At 42.1% G+C, this 16473-nt stretch overlaps 1 protein-coding gene across 2 annotated transcripts in view; it reads left to right on the forward strand.

Moving 5' to 3' along the window:
* The window catches only part of LOC137867029 (tetratricopeptide repeat protein 28-like), a 111480-nt gene that overhangs the window by 68132 nt on the left and 26875 nt on the right, over positions 1-16473 (forward strand). For both annotated transcript variants that reach the window (XM_068703417.1, XM_068703418.1), the window contains exon 5: positions 8200-8707. In XM_068703417.1, coding sequence (XP_068559518.1) covers positions 8200-8707 — 508 coding nt within the window. The remainder of the gene's footprint in view (positions 1-8199; positions 8708-16473) is intronic.

Consider the following 16473-nt stretch of genomic DNA (forward strand, 5'->3'; position numbering starts at 1 on the left):
GAAAAACACTTAAAAACAAGACGATTGAAAGCAGCCATGCGTCCTTCTATTTCACAGAAATCTGATTTGGTATAAACCCATTAAGCATGAGTTCCTTGTTGTTGCAGATGGATTAGAGGAGAGCAGCACAAAAGCTCTGTCTCCTTTCTGAAAGGGAACGGTGAAGTGCTGAGAGTCTGGACATTTGGTTGTCACTCTTCATTTCTTTCTTTGTGTCAGGCTGCTGCAGGCAACAGCTCTGGTCAGCTCATATTGATCTGGGTCCTCAGACCTTAACCTGTATTCTCTTATCTCTCCTCTCCTCTCCTCTCTTCTGCCACTTAAGAAATGGAATTTTTCGTGTACCACTGAAAAGGGTTGGACTATGTGTAGACCTATATGTCAGGCCTGATTTGTCCAGTTGTGTGGGCTTACAGGGACAGCACCGCCCCTCCCTGGGCCTCCAAAACGCCCTTGAATAACCCTGCACTCCTGCGTCTTTGTATTGACTGCCTGGCTTCCTGCTGAATGCTCTCAGATGCAAGTCGGCCCTGCAAGCGATTCAATATTTGGCACTGTGTTCTCCGACCCAGCAGGAAGCCATAAGAACAGCTAATTAGCTTATAATGGATACACTTTGAGATCTGTATATTTTTTTGCTGTGGCTCAGAAGATTTCTGCTGCCAGTTCTGATCACATTCAGCAGAATCACTTTAACTGCCACTAACCCCTATTAGTGTTTAAAGAAGGAGTTATCCACTCCTTACAGCATTATGCGTCTCTCTCTCTGCTTTGTCCCTAGCTTGAGGCCTTGCAAAGTGGCAAACCTTGATGTTTACCTCAAACCCCTCCTGGAATGACTTTCAAACACCACTGTGATTTCCCCTTCTGTCACCACCACAAGGTCTCTCAAGAATTGATTCCTTGCACCAGCAGGCATCACACAGCTATGCCCGTGGAGATTTGACTTCAGTACAGAAATAAACAGCAGCCCCGTGCAGCCCTTCAAGGCTTTGCTCTGATTTAGAGTACATTAAGATTCATTCACAGTGCCCCGCTTCCCCGGTGTGCCACCTCTTCAATTTCCTCCTCAACCAGACTTAAGATTCATGTGTTTATATCAGAAGGCAGGGGGGCTGTTTGTGCATTTGAACAATACTGACATCCTGTCACGGGGGACAGGCGCTGGGACTTAGGTAGGGGCTTTGGGGGCTGGAAAGGTGGAGCCAAGCTCCAGCTCAGTTACAGTGTCTCCCTCCCTGTCTTTTTGTCACTTAACATTTGGCCATTTCTGTAAACCTTGTTTTGTCTAGTGTATTGTCAGAGAGAGGGAGCTTGAACTATCAAACCCCCTCACCACTTGAAGGGAACAGTCAAATTTTCTACCAACACCAATGGAGACTGTCGGATCCAATTTAATTCGGTGCCTCTTGTGTTTCTTCCTCTTGGCTGCCTGTTTGCCACCAACTCATATGCTATGGCCTCAAACAAACACACAAGCATAGATACCCTAGTGTAAAAGCACAAATACATGCAAATGCAAAAATGTGACCACACACAGACACAGACACACACACACACACACACACACACTCACCTTGACAGACAGAAGCCACAAAGCTCTGGGATACATTTGGTATACTTGTGTATTACTTTGTGTCTCAGTGTAAGGATGTGTGAGAGAATGTATACTGGGTCTCTGGAGTGACCACAAATGTTCCACAGTTTACCTGGCACCACTGCACTGATTACCCACAGTTAAGACAAAAATAACAGCTTTTCCCACTCGTATAAGTATTGTCTACACTGCAGCTTGTACGTATCATTAGTTCACTTCATGAAATGCTGCATAGGTGTTAGTAGTGTTGGGCGGTATACCGGTTCATCCGGCGATAAGCGCTACGGTAGAAGCTAACGCTGCTTTTGTATTGCGAGGGACCCCTAAATTATGGTTACAACTTTATAACACAATTAATAATCCACAACTAACTCTCTTTAACAGGGCAACACCACGACACACAACAGTTTGTGACACATAAACAATTTGTTACACTAATAATTGTACATTTATTAAATTACACCGCCGAACGGTATGCTGGGTACAGCTCGCTAGCTAGCCCGTTAGCTAGTCTGTTAACAGCTGGGAGAGGCTCCGTCGCTACAGTAACTTTACATTAAAGAACAGAAAAGAGCGATGCAGGATGAACAAAGAGAAACCGGAGATGCACCAATACAATTTGTGTCCAAGAGAGGAGCTGTGTCTGCTGTTTGGAAGTTTTTTTCGAGGCCGTCAACCAGTAACGTTCGCGCTACTGAAACAGTGAAGCCAAAGGGTCAGACATCGCTTGAAGAGGCATTCGCTCGAGTCACTGCATATGCCAAGAAAAGCAAGCGGTGGAGCAACAATACGAACGCAATAACGATCCACCTCTGCAAGGACATGGTCCCGCTACAGACAGTCGAGTAAGACGGTTCAGAGCAATGATTAAAACACTGGATTCAGGGGATGTCTTACTGGGGCGAAAATGCATCAGCCAAACTGCGATCCCAACATTATACGAACAACATTAACTTAAGCAAGCTGGAAGTGGAGCTACGTACAGTCGCCCACTGTTCTACAACAGTGTATGTCTGTTTATAGTGTTTATATAACTATCTTAAAAATGTGAAACTTTAAGTTCTGTTTTTACTACGTTGCAGTTTGCACAACAGTAATTGTTTACATTCTGATTCCATCATATATTGTAACTTTTGTAATCAAAGCCTTTATACATGATGACATTAAAATGTTTTTATATTCTATGTACTCCTGACAGTAGAGTAAGCCACTATAAACCTATATCAAAACACAGTCAAGGGAGAAAAAAAATACCCTTATATACCGTGAAACTGCCAGAATCATAAAAAATACTGTGATGACATTTTTTGGTCATACCGCCCAGCACTAGGTGTTAGTGTGTTTATGTGCTTGTGAGTGTGTGACCGTTTGAGCAGCAGACAGTCTGCAGTCTGACAGACAGCGTCGTAGCTGTCACGAGTGCCCTTACCAGTAGCTTGACCTTTAGTGACAATCAATCCTTTGTGAACATGTCCTGTGAAGGCTAAAGGAATTATCAAGCTACAGGCCTTCTGGCGTCATTTATCTATTGGCTGGATGTCACACAGGTCATGGAGAAACAAGTGGCTCCACTGTTAATAGATCTGATTAGCTCTGATGATTGATTATTGAAATCAGTTAACAGCAAGGTAACTTATGATATCTGTATTTGTTTTTATTTGAAACAGCTTTCCAAAACAAGGTTAATACACTGGTTCACACTGCCTGCTTTGCATTGATTTGTGCTTCTGGAAATAAGAGACATTCATTAATATGATTTTGAAACCTAAAGAGAACGAGGTCTATAATTTGGCTCCAGGGAAAGCCAAGTTAAATTCATTGTGGCCTATGCAGGGCTTATTCGCCACAGTGGACCGCTGAATCCTTCTGTGTGTTCGTGTGTGTGCGTGTCTCTGTGTATGCTCGTGAGTGTATCTATTAAAGAGAGCAATCAGGCACAGCTGAACCTGCCCTCACTTGGCAGAGCAGAGCTTTTACCTGGTTAAAAAAGCAGAAGGTTTTGATATGGCAGAGAGGCAGTTGTTTGGCTGATCTAATGGTGGCTCCCATAGGATCTACTGTATATCTGTATGCAAATACAGAGCGAGGGAAAGGAATGGAGTATACAGATGAATATTTTATCATATCCATCCCCGCCCCAGCCTGTACACCCACATCACCAGCATCTGATGCACTGGGAGCATTCTCTACTCCCCCTTCTTCTCTCTCATGTATGCACACACACGCATGTGCATGTTTCTTTGCACATGCACTCACAGACAAGAACATGCCTGTCTAGAAAGGATCTTTCAAGCGCCTTTGAGAGCTTCTCTGACTGGTCTGTTCCATCTTTGAGTTTATTACAGTTGAGATGTTTCCTTTTTTGTCAAAACACTTCTCTGCAGGTGATTCAGATCTAAAGACATCCTCGCCCTGGGGATGTTTCCAGCATTCTCTTCTCTCATCCTTCAAACACAATCTCTCCTGTACCTTTTTATCACCACCCCCTCCTTCCACCCTGCTCTCCCCCACGCCCCGCTCCCTCCAGTGTGCCGTTCTGTTCCCTGCCAGCCAGCTCCTGTTGCTGCCTGAGCCCAGCTCGTTAAGGGAAACACTGGTGCATGGTCTTCCTCACCTTCCCTCTGCACTGCCTTTTAATTAGACAGCAGTTTGTGTGTGTGTGTGTGTGTGTGTGTGTGTGTGTGTGTGTGTGTATGTGTGTGTGTTTGTGTTTTAGTCACAAGTCATCTTTTTGAAGTGATTTTTCTCTGCTGTTCAACCTTGTCATTAAAAAGCAGTGTGCACTCAATGCATACTGTATGTAGCTCTTGGACACACAAATACTTCCGCTGGATTATATTTGATCAATTTAGTCATTTAGCGCTGATGCAATTGATTGATGAATTAGTCAATCAATAGAAAACTATTTGGATAATTGATCACATATTCGATTAATTATTTTGGTCAATTATCAACCAATCATTAGCAAATGTTTGATGTTTCCAGCTTCTTAAAATGAAGGTTTGCTGTTTTTCTCTGTGTTGTACTACTGTAAATCTAATTTATTTGGGGTTGTCCTTTCCATCTCTGGGAAGTTGCAATGGGCATTTTTCCCATTTTTTGACAATTAATTGATTCATTCAAATTATTTGACTTTTTATCCATGGTAATTAAGGCATTATATAGAAATGTAACATGCGTTTATTTCAGTAAATGCAGATAGTGCAAGTGTCTTTTTTCCAGGCTAATCGCCTAACATCCTAACATCTGTATTGGTGTACAGTGAAAGACGGGGTTGTTCCCACCTCTGCAGTAATGGAATCAAACCTGTTCTCCATCCCCTCTTGTCAAGAGAGAGTGACTCCTCTCCTCTCCCATATAATCCCATTAACAGCACTTTACTGAAGTAGTGGCTGCCCTGCCCTCCTGCAGGACATGGTGTTTAGACAGAGGGCAAACTGTAGGCTCTTTAACACCTGACACCTCCCTGCCTCCCTCTCATGCTCACTTTTACTTCTTCCTTTCTTTCCATAACATTTTTGTATCAAAAACTAATTTGAGTTTTCTGAAATTATTTCAATTCATTGATAATTATAATTCTTTGTAATATAATTTGTATATGTGCAAGTATTATAATTATATGTTTTCTTACTAACATTGGGTTTCAAAAAGTTGTACCTGTGGTGTTGTCTGTTCAGGTAGAATTAGCAAAACCATGTCAGAGGAAAAATTTGGCTCGAATAAAATATAACCAGTGCAGTCAAAGCAACAGGAAAGCCTTTCTATATGACAGTGGATTGATGTCAGAGCAATGGATGCTTGGTTAGTTTGTCCATTTCTGTCCACTCAGAAGGAGATTCCACGCAAATGTTTTCTTTCTCCTTCTGCGAGGCCTGGTCGGCCATAATCCAACTATTTACATCTCCATGACAACCCCGGTTATCCTATTAGCTCTCCCAGTCTGTGATGATAGCCTTGGTTGTTTGGAATATATTAGAGCTCATATAGGTCCAAAAGAAATAGGGAGGATTCTCAAAGGCATATTCACACAGCTGCAAGGCGAGGCATAACCACATTGCTCAAACATAGAAGTGAAGTGGTGGACAGGAATAAAACAATTAAACACACCAGTAACAGATCTTGCACCAAGCTCAGCCATCAAGAGGGGCTCCGCTGCATGACATAAGGGGCTAATTATGCTAAGTACAATACCTTCCCTCTAAGCAGCCATATCTCTAATGTTCTGCTGAATATAAACATACTTAGTAGAGGAGGCTGACAGAGGAGAATCAGCAAGGAATCCTAAACCACTGTCCTTGTCAGAGGAAAGAAATTAAATAATGTTGGTGGAGCCAAGCATTTCTGATTAACATGTCATCTCAGCCGACTCCTGCTGCCTCCCTGCTCTCTTTCTCGTCTCTCCCAGGCAAAACTAGTTTACCTTTCATTAGGAGACCCTTGGCGCAAAATGTGTTTATCAACAGTTTATAAAGCATGGCGCTAGGATTAATCAAATAAGCACACATCCGGAGAAGGGCTGGACTCTGTGAACACAATCAGATCTGACTCTGCAGATGGATTGAGAGAAGTGGAGGCGAGAGAGTGTGGACAGGGAGGGAGAGAAGATAAGTGCAGAAAAGAAATGGAATCAAATTAGAATGAAGTCAATTTGGCAGAAATTATGTATTTTGGGCAATTATTTCTCTCCCAGACAGAATGTTATTTTGCGATACTGGTGGGAAGTCAAAATGAGCAGTGGTGGGAGAGGGCTGCAGTCAGAAGTGAGAGAGATATGGTCCCTGTGTCTGTCCCTGAGCCAAACGGTGCATCCCGTGTGACTAGCAAGGCTGGCTCCTCATTATCTTGGCGTCCATCTGAAGAGAAAATGCAGCGTTGCAGTCTCACTTTAGAGGGACACTGATCACAAGAGCAACTTGTCTCAACTGGAGAAAGATTGCTCTCCCCCCCTCTCGCTTTCTCTCCCTGTGTCTCCCACTGCACTAGGTTGCAGACAGACAGAGAAGAGGAATCCTCTCTTTTTTCAGTTCAGAAAAATGGAAGTTTGAGACAGAGAGATGGAGCGAAGCTTCAAAAGGCACATGTAATTGAGCAGCCCTAGATAGGCTATCTGGGAACATGAAACAGCAACAGTTGTGACGGAGGGTAATTGCCTCCCTGGGCCTGTATAATGCCTTGTCGAGTCTTTAAACTTGAGCAAACTGATAGAAGTCCTTATGTCAGCAGGTAATTGGTTCCAGGCATCAGCAGCTATGTGAAATGAAGGAAAGATAGGTAGGTGGGGTGTACGTATGCATGTGTTTAGAAAAAGAATGTATGCATTTTTCTCAACTATATGCTTTGCTTTTCATTTATTCAGAGTTTCATCATGTGACTTCGGAGCAAAATGAAAATATCTCGGGCACATTTTTTCAAAATACATCTTGATGTATATGTGAAATAATACATATGTAAATTTCACATTTAAGATGATGGCTCTTGTGCCTCCTCTGAAGCCCATTGCAAGCATCAGTGGCCAGTTTTGCAACATATGGCTGTGAAAACTGCTTTCATAAACACCTTACTGCTGAAACCACATTGAGTAGTAGAGCATTTACTGGAGCTGACTTTTGACTTTCAAGTTGTCTGGTTCTAAATGCACCCAAGATGACCCAGGTCATCCCTTTTTGCCGAGGCTCCAAGCTAAGCAAGATGGGCAGCACTGTGGCCTTCACTGTCGAGGTCTGTCCTCTCTGCTGGCCTGCATCCAACCCCTTTCCTGGCTGAAGGGTGCAGAGTTGGACTTCAGGAAGTGGACGCTTTATTAGCTGGCCCTGCATGATTAATTGAACATCTGGGCACACAAAGACAGCTGACCCCAATTCCCAGCTGTTTACCCTTTGTATAAACAGTTAATAAGCCTGCAGTGGATGTGTCACATAGGGGGTCAAGACTGCATTTTGAGGAACCTCTCCATTTTACTGCTAGACCTCTCCTTTAGCATTTGTAACGAGTGTTCAGTGTTGTTGTGTTTTCACAGGTGGACACTGCTTGAGAAAATGGAAGAAGAGAAATACAGAATAGTGTTCTCTCTGTTTTAAGCCTGAGAGGTCTTGCCAGCAGTCAGTCAGTCAGCCAGTTGGCCCCCCACAGCTCTGCTGTAAAGCTAAAACTTCTCTCCTCTCCCTCCTGATTAGCAGTGTCTTTGTTCCATTGGTGGTTGCACGGCATGAAGCGTGATTGCAGTGGGCAAACTGTCGGCTTTAAAACAAGCCTGCTGCTGCGCTGATCTGCATCACACTTTACCCCCCTCCTTGCTTCGCAAAGACCAAATCAAATCAGGTTTTGCTTGTTGTTTGGTCTCTGAGCAGTAAGCCCCCTAAGAGATTTAAGAATTTCGATTTTCTTTCCTTCTTTTTTGTCCATTTGATGTACAATATTTCTGGCTAAAGGGACAGTTTAAGTGTGGGTAGGGAATCTGTGATATGAAGGCAACAAAATGACTCACTATTGATGCAATATGGGTATAATTAATGGGGCTATTGATTTTTTTCATTTGCCCACAGTTAATTTCCTTGCTTTTATTCTTACCTGCTGTCTATATTTGTCTGTCTCTTTATCCATAGGCTGCTTCAATGGCACTGAGCAGCTTGGGCCATGTATATACAGCCATTGGAGACTATCCGAACGCCCTGGCCAGCCACAAGCAGTGTGTCCTGCTGGCCAAGCAGTCCAAGGATCAGCTGTCTGAGGCTCGCGAGCTGGGAAACATGGGGGCCGTCTACATTGCCATGGGAGACTTTGACAATGCTGTCCAATGCCACGAGCAGCATCTGGGCATTGCCAAGACCCTGGAAAATAAACGAGAGGAAGCTCGGGCTTATAGTAACCTAGGCAGCGCCTACCACTACCACCGTAACTTTGACAAGGCCATGTCCTACCATACTCACGTTCTGGAGCTTGCCCAGGAGCTGGAAGAAAAGTCCATTGAGATGAGAGCCTACGCAGGACTGGGTCATGCTGCTCGCTGCATGCAGGATTTGGAGAGAGCCAAGCAGTACCATGAACAGCAGCTGTCTATTGCTGAGGGTTTGAAGGACAGGGCCGCAGAGGGAAGGGCCTCCTCTAATCTGGGTATGTATGCAAAATACTAAAAGACTTATAAGACAATTTAACATACTGTCATCTGAATATATCACTATTATCTCAAATTTTGGGAAGTAATATCTGCTAGTACGAAGCGAAATTATAGATCTTAATTCAAAATATATTTCAAATGTGTCTGTGGTAGAAACAACAGTAAAATGAATGGATTGATATAAGGCGAGTTTGATTAGAAAGACCAAAAACAGTTGCCAGTTAGGTGATAAATTCAAGAAAGTCCAGTTAGAGTAATACATCCATATTTTTTTTTAGACACCAATACCAATACACTCCACAGTGGATTATACTTTGTCTTGTGGCAAAAGACAATTTTGCCTTTTTTTGGTTGGAGCCCTCTATTGTCACAACCTCAACAACAGTTGTCTATTGTAATGTATGGGTATTGATCACTGGAGTGAATCTCCCGGGGACACATCGCTGAATTAGTATTAGAGTTCTCCTTAGAATTAATTAGTGGGATCTCCCAAAATATTGCAATCCCATTTTACACAGATCTGGATATTATCTCATCCCCTCTAATGGAAATCCACTCAGAGCATGTACAGTATCTAGTTAAAGTATGTTGTCCTTTGAGATTTCTCACAGATCCGTTTGAGGACAAATAAATCTATATTTTAAACACCTGGTAGTTGGATAGTAAGATATCTTGCCGCCTGGAAGTAGGTAAGTGTTTAGCTGGAGTTATTTTAGCTTAATTTGACCTAATCGACCGAAAAGATGGATGGGAAGAAAAACAGGCAGAGTAAAAGGGTTTCTGGCCTCTGTTTTGTTGTACTGAGCGTACAGTATGACGGCTTCCATTTCCTGCTGTGGTGTTTTGACTGTACTGCTGGCTACAGTTCTTTGTTTGTCTTCATTTAAATGAGCTGTTTGCTCACTGCTGTTTTCAATGATATTTATGGTTAGTGAGACCTGAGTGTTTTTGTTACTTTTAGGCATAGGCCGGCAGTATGTTTCTGTATAATCATCACTATTTTATGTAAAGTTGTTTTTAGAAACCGTATTTAATGGTTGCATTATGTTCCACAGTGAATGGTACCCAGTAGATTATGTGAGCATAGGGTAGTGGAGTGCAAGCCTTCTTGGTAGCCAGGACAGAAGATGATGCATCTTAGAGCCAATAGTCATTTGTGAGCCCGGGAAGTTATGTGGTGATAGAATGCCAACATGTAATGTACAGTCAGAGTATAAATAAACCCCATAAAAAATGTATAATTTTTCACTAGAAACCTCTTCACATTTATCTGCTCTGCTCTCACCTTCACACTGGCTTAGACTTAATCATGTCTTGAAATGAAAAGTGGTATGAAGATGAATGAAAAATGAGATTAAATTAAAATTAAATATATACAATCAGGTCTTTTGATTGAAAATTAAAATGTAATTATTGTACCCGTTACAATCCAATATCTTACAACCAAATCTTGCTAGAATTACATTATTAGCTAGGTAACCTTGTGGAGTGTGTGAATATAATGATGTAAGGAACGTTAATGATAAAGGTGTACCTTTTGGATATTCAGAACCCCATGAGATAAATGGTATGGTCAATTCTCCTGTATTAAGTCCTGCACTTACAACCTTTGCGGGGTGACTTATGATAGCCATCCAGATAGTAGTAAACCTGACACTAATGGATAACTAAGAGGCATAATAGTTCCTCCCAGATGAATTATTCTTTAACCTAATGTGTAAAAGTATGCAAGCAGAAAGTGGGGTTAATCAGCCAAACATAAATTGAAGTCGTCCTTTGACCAGCCTAATGGTTGCACATCCTTGAGTGCTCTTAGCACCAACACGCACCTGATTTTAAAACTGAGCTGGTAACTGGTTGTCATAAATTAGAGGCTTTAAGTGAGAACATTTTATGATCCTACAGTACAGTACGTGTGAGCTTTATAACGAGTGACAATATGTCATGCAGCAAATGGTTTGTGTTCTGTGGTGTGATTGCCATTATGATGGCAAGATGGCTACTATTCATTATTAGTTGCTATATTACAGTTCCTCCAGTCCTTGATAGAGTAATGATGATAGTGAAGCTGATGCACTGTCAAGACCTCCAGCTGGTGACAGAGCAGAAGCTAAAAGAGTGGGTGGTAGCGGTGAAGCCTGCTGCATCATCATGTGGATACAGTACCTCTTGACACCTGAAGGAGCTTCCTGACCATCTCATTGCTGCCTCATCTGTTGGTACTTCTTGTCTATTTTCTCTTCTCTTTTTTTCAGTTTTTGAAGGCTCCCTCTCTCACTTTCTCCCCTCACCCCTACTGATTGTAATCTACAACTGTCAAGCTCCCAGTAATTGAAACTGACTTGATGAATCGCTTAATTACCTTTAATAGCTGATTCAAGAGGAGCTGAATAATGAAGATAACAGAGAATGAAGTGAAGGTTGTGAAGCATCAGTCTGTAATTGCCCCAATGTTGTTGTTGTTGTTGTTGTTTTTTTGGTTGCGGCAGTGGAGTGTGCGTTGTTCCCCCGTCATCAACGCCTGCAAGCCTGCTTCGCACAATAAGATATGTACTAAAACTCACAGGATGTTGTTTCAAACATCAAAAAATGCTGCCTTTACACTGTGCACAAATAGGGGAGAGATGATCGAGCGAAGATTAACGAGCAGCGATAAAAGCAACAAACACTGTGCGAGAGATGGGAAGGAGAAGTTGCAGAAACAGGAAAGAACAAACTTTTATTATGCCCTCTCAGCTTGCCGTTAATGTTGCGTGTAGTGTGGGTGGAGCAGCAGCTGACATGGCTCGGAGGTACAGTCGTATAGAGATCATCATGCTGTAATATCTAACCATGATGCCCAGCGGTACCAGCAGCCCTGGCTCAGCACACTCTGACCTATAAAGGATATGGAAATGTTGCATTCCAGCCCCATTTATTATTCATTAATTGGCTAACTTACCCCCTAGTCAGCAATATTTAATATCTGAGGACTGAAATGGTGGGTTTCCATGTAGCTCTCTTTTCTGGTATTCATGAAACAGAATCTAAATTGTATTATTTTCCCTTGCCTTCCACTTCAAAGAGACTTTCAATAAGTTTGTTTGATAGCGTTTGTGTTTTAGCCTGGTCTCTCTTGTGCTCACTTTTCCTCGATTCACACCTCCTCATTTGACCATACGTCTAAAAGAAGTCACTTGAAATGTCGACTCCATCAGCGAGAATAGCTGGAGGTAACAGTCCTAATTAAGCTTTTTTCCTTTCCTTTTATCCGGCATCCCCCAGGGAATGCGTTCTGCTGATGCTCACAAAAACAAAGCAACAGAAAGAGGAAAACAACAGGAAAAAGAGTTCACAAGACAACACACAATCAGACAATGTGCACAGCGATGCTCAGTATTCAAATCTCATCACTGGTATCTAAAAAAAAAAACAGGACATAACTTCTGTATGTAATTATTTTCAGACCTTTATGCTAAACCCCGTTCACACTTACAGCTTTTTCCACTTACTTTTAGGGTCATGTGAGAATAGAGCACTGGAATCTACATTCCAGAACATCAGTTGTGGGAATCTGCCTTATCCAGACATCTGATTACCAGGTTTTGCAACATGTCTGACAGTGACAATGACACGCCAGTAGATTCAGCATTATGACTTATATTTATAATATTTATATTTATAATACTGTTGGCTGTGTTTGTTGGCAGTTGAAATATAGTAACACCGACCCTGAGAATGAGAGCTCTTCATAATTGTGAAAGTAATTATGTCAGCCTTTTAAGTGAAGGGCATTTAAATAGGCAGAATCATCAAATAATTAGTTGGTAAGATAAACATCCTTGCTCATGATGCTTTTACCACTAGTGCATCATCATTATTATCATCATTATAACAACAACAATGGTTGCATGAACATAAATCCAGTACTTACAGTCCTTTTCAAAACAAATTTCAGACTGCCCACAGCAGGGACAAACTACAGACAGGGAGCAGACTTGCCTGGGGCACTGAGGCATAGAGATTATTCAGTTTTGTACCTAAGCCTTTGGAAACAGCACTGATTGTATATTATTAGTCTGACCAGGAAAGTGAGCAGGAGAGAGCTGAATTTACAGAGGAATTTAGCAGGCCTAATGGCCCAGACAGGATGATTGAAAGAATGCTGTGAGGGAAAACAGGGAAAGAGCCTAACAAATACATAAAAAAAGTGCATTTATCTGAGATCGGTGACATCTTCAACACTCCAGTAATGCCTGGGTAAATACTTAAGTAGATTTTAGCAGGCCTTCAAAAGGAGAGAGGAGGTGATGGAAACAATGGTTGGAGAAGAGGTGGTGGGATTTTTAGGATGCCAGTGTTATGTTACTGTCCTGGAGAAATCTTTGCAGCCTGGCCCCAAATTTCTGTCTGTTGAAAAAGCAGCAGACGCTCCCCGCCTCCCCTTGCATGGCCTCCTTCAATCGTCGCACAGAGGACCATTCCAGAAACCGGACTAGAGGCCCTGCGAAACACACTCTCCTAGTGTTTGTGCTTACCCTGATGTTTAGCTCACTGTATGCAGACTTATTCTACTCATTGCAGAGCTATTAAGTGGAACAAAAGCGCTGCATCAAGCAACTGTGCCCTGCATTACGCACATCCGCAGATTTAGCATGAAATCTGATCTGTTCCTAAATCGAGAGGTGATTGTGCAGTGCAAAAAAGAAAGTGGAGACATTGAGACCGAACATTGTTGGATTATGTGGTTGGAGGAATCAGATGTCATGCGTGTGGACAATACCGCAACAGTTGGTTTGAAGGAGGGGTGAGGATCAGGAGGAGCGGAGAGAAGCTCAGCTCGTGCTTGGACGACACGTACAGAACTCTGTTTCTTTTGGCAGACCACCCAGGCAGCACGCATCCATGCCCTGTCCTTTTTTTATCTTCCTCCTTCCTGTCTCTCTGTCAGTCAGACGATAGGAGATGTCTGCATCTGTGAGTGAGCATTTGCTACCTTAAGCCCAGACCCCCAGCTCCTCCCCTTCCCTGCTCCTGCAAACCCCAGCAGGATCTAGACTCTGCCTCAGCTCACTACTTCCCCCCACAGATCATAACATACACTATTGTACATTTCACAGCTCATGCACTAAGACACTTAGCATATTATAATGGATTCTTTCGACTTCCATTCACCCTGTTATTTTCATAGACATGATTGGACTGGAAGTCTATATGAAAGTAATCCTCCATATTATGATATAGTCATCCATATAATATCTTTGGAGGTTGCAAATACTTGATAGGAACCTTTTCAATCTGGTGTTTCCCTTTCTTTTTGCTCAATGGTGACATTAGTGCAAAAACAAAATCCAGACCAGTGCATCTACTCAAAAATACGATCCTGAAAGGTGTCCTACCTTTATCCTTTCAAGCTTCTCTTACTTCATTACTTTCAAAGAAATGAATTATTCTGCCTTTTAAAACATAATTTAGCGTGATGCAGCCTTGATTTTCAGTCTCATGGCATCCATTAGCACAAACAACACATTGTGTAAGCAGCTTTGTAAATATTCTCACAATGACAAAATGATCTTATCTAGAAATTATAATAGGTTTTCAGAACTACTAAACTAAACATGCTAGCTACTGAATAAAAAATGGATTTTCCTTCAAAGAAGACTTCCCTATTATGGTATTTTACACATGCCAATCTCCTTGAGCTGACACCTGAAAAGGCATCAACATTTCTCCAAACACCTCATTTCCAGCATCCTTTTGTGGTCTTTACTTCTCAAACATGAATGTAAATTATAATGTTGACCTAAAATATAAATGAGGAACACACCCAGGTTATTATTTTGGGTTCAGGCTGGTCATCTCTACTCTATTCCTAGTTTCACGCCAGCCCAATGGTAACAGCACCATTGTTGGTAAAAATCCTCTGAGCTGACTGTAGGCAGCAGTGCTCGGGACCTTTCCTAGCTCCCTGGAAGAATGACACAGTGATTTACTCAGAACCAGACACCATCCCTCAAAGTCATCACTGCTGCATATCCCTCTATGTACAGCCAGCTGTGTAATGAAAAGTGACAACACACTGCCATGCTTTTAATGTCTTTGGTTATGGGGGGATGGAGAGGGCTCTGGATGGATTGGGCCCTGTATAAAATGTTTTTCACAGTCATCGTCTCAAGCTGTGTACAAAAGAGAAATAATTGAGCCATATTATTTAATATGTTCCAGTCAAGTGCATTTAGTGTGCACCACAGACTTATATTGTTAAGACTTACTTAAATTTAATCTGATTGGGGTAATTTTGATTTGGACAACATACCACAGTGACAACTTCGGCCAGAATACAAATTCAAATTTTTTGTGTTTCAGCAATATTTACTGGCATGTTTGGGATGGTTTTATTTATTATCCAGCTGGATCCTATACCAAGAGGGTTCCATAATCCTCTTGTCGTATTGGGAGAGGGCAGAAAATATTTTCTTGCTTCAAGTGTGGCTCCAGGCATAGCCTAAGGCTTATGGCAATTTTGGCTGCAGCTTCCAAGCCCCACCTCAAAACTCGCCATACACCCCAGCCTCTTTCCTGCTGTCTCTTCTAGCCCTCCGTCCATCGCCGAGCCCCAGATCCATTTTTAGCCTGCAGCATGGAACATGTTTGCTGGTAATACATCAGTAGACATTATATCCTCAGTAAGATCAGCCTCCATTGGGGAAAGAATAACCTTGGGAGTGACTTTGTGGCAAGAGCTGTTAGTGCTCTTCCAACTAGCCTGCTGTGAATCTTAGCATGCTTCCACTCTTACGAAAGGCTCCCAGGAAAGGCAAAGCTGGCGGGTTTGTCCAAGGTATAGGAAATGTCTGTGCCAGTAGAACCTTAACATCCAAAATGTTTTAGGCCTCATTCATTTATTTTGGCTGAAGCAAAAGACTGATTTGCTGTATTTGTACTGTACATAGTCCAAAGAACCGCATGGATTTCAGTCACTGTATAATTTGTAATCTGAAAACTTCTGTATTATTTGGCAGCACTGCTTCTCTCTTTGTTCTACTCTGTGTTTTGCCTAGCATACCAATTCCTCAGGGCAGTGACCTGATGATTACCAGGTCATAGTTCAGGTTGTATCACTTTAACCTGAAAACACAAGCAAGCTAACAAACGGCAAGTGAGGTTTTTCATTTGTCAGCAGGTGGTTGCTGCATGCGGAATCATGGTCTGAATTAAATGGGCATCTTTGATGATGTTTTCCCATCAAAATCCAATCTGTCTGCAGAAAAAGCTGTTGGATTTCTTTTCAGACACCCAATTTAAGCAGGTTTAGTTTAAAACTAATCTTCTCATTTAGACTTCATTTCATTCTGAGTGAAATACTCATTATGCAGCTTTCACAATTGTGGATTTCTTCCATGTCCACCAATCTACAAAAGTATGTATGTAGTTAGGTAGGTAGGTAGGTGGGTGGGTGGGTGGGTGGATGGATGGATAGATAGATACCTGGATACCTGGTAATTTGTCAAACCAATATGCATCCCAGTGGCTCATACTGTAGAGGCACCAAAGCTGTTTTTTTCCACTCTCATTGGCCTAATGTGCTGCTTTTTAATTCAACCAGCATCTGAATGTATAGCCACATCTATCGTATAATTTCTGCATTCATTTGAGACGTCTGTTTAGTTTTAGTCCCTCTGTTTATGTAGCCTGTGTTCAGGTCCAAACTGTGGCAAGTTTTGTATGAAATAAATGGGAAAACACACATGGCGGTAACTAATCCCAGCGGCACCATCACATA

This window comes from Cebidichthys violaceus, unplaced genomic scaffold (genome assembly GCF_023349555.1).
Source record: "Cebidichthys violaceus isolate CVI_PGR_0920_01 unplaced genomic scaffold, fCebVio1.0.p SCAF_9, whole genome shotgun sequence".
In the NCBI taxonomy this organism is placed as follows: Eukaryota; Metazoa; Chordata; class Actinopteri; order Perciformes; family Stichaeidae; genus Cebidichthys; species Cebidichthys violaceus.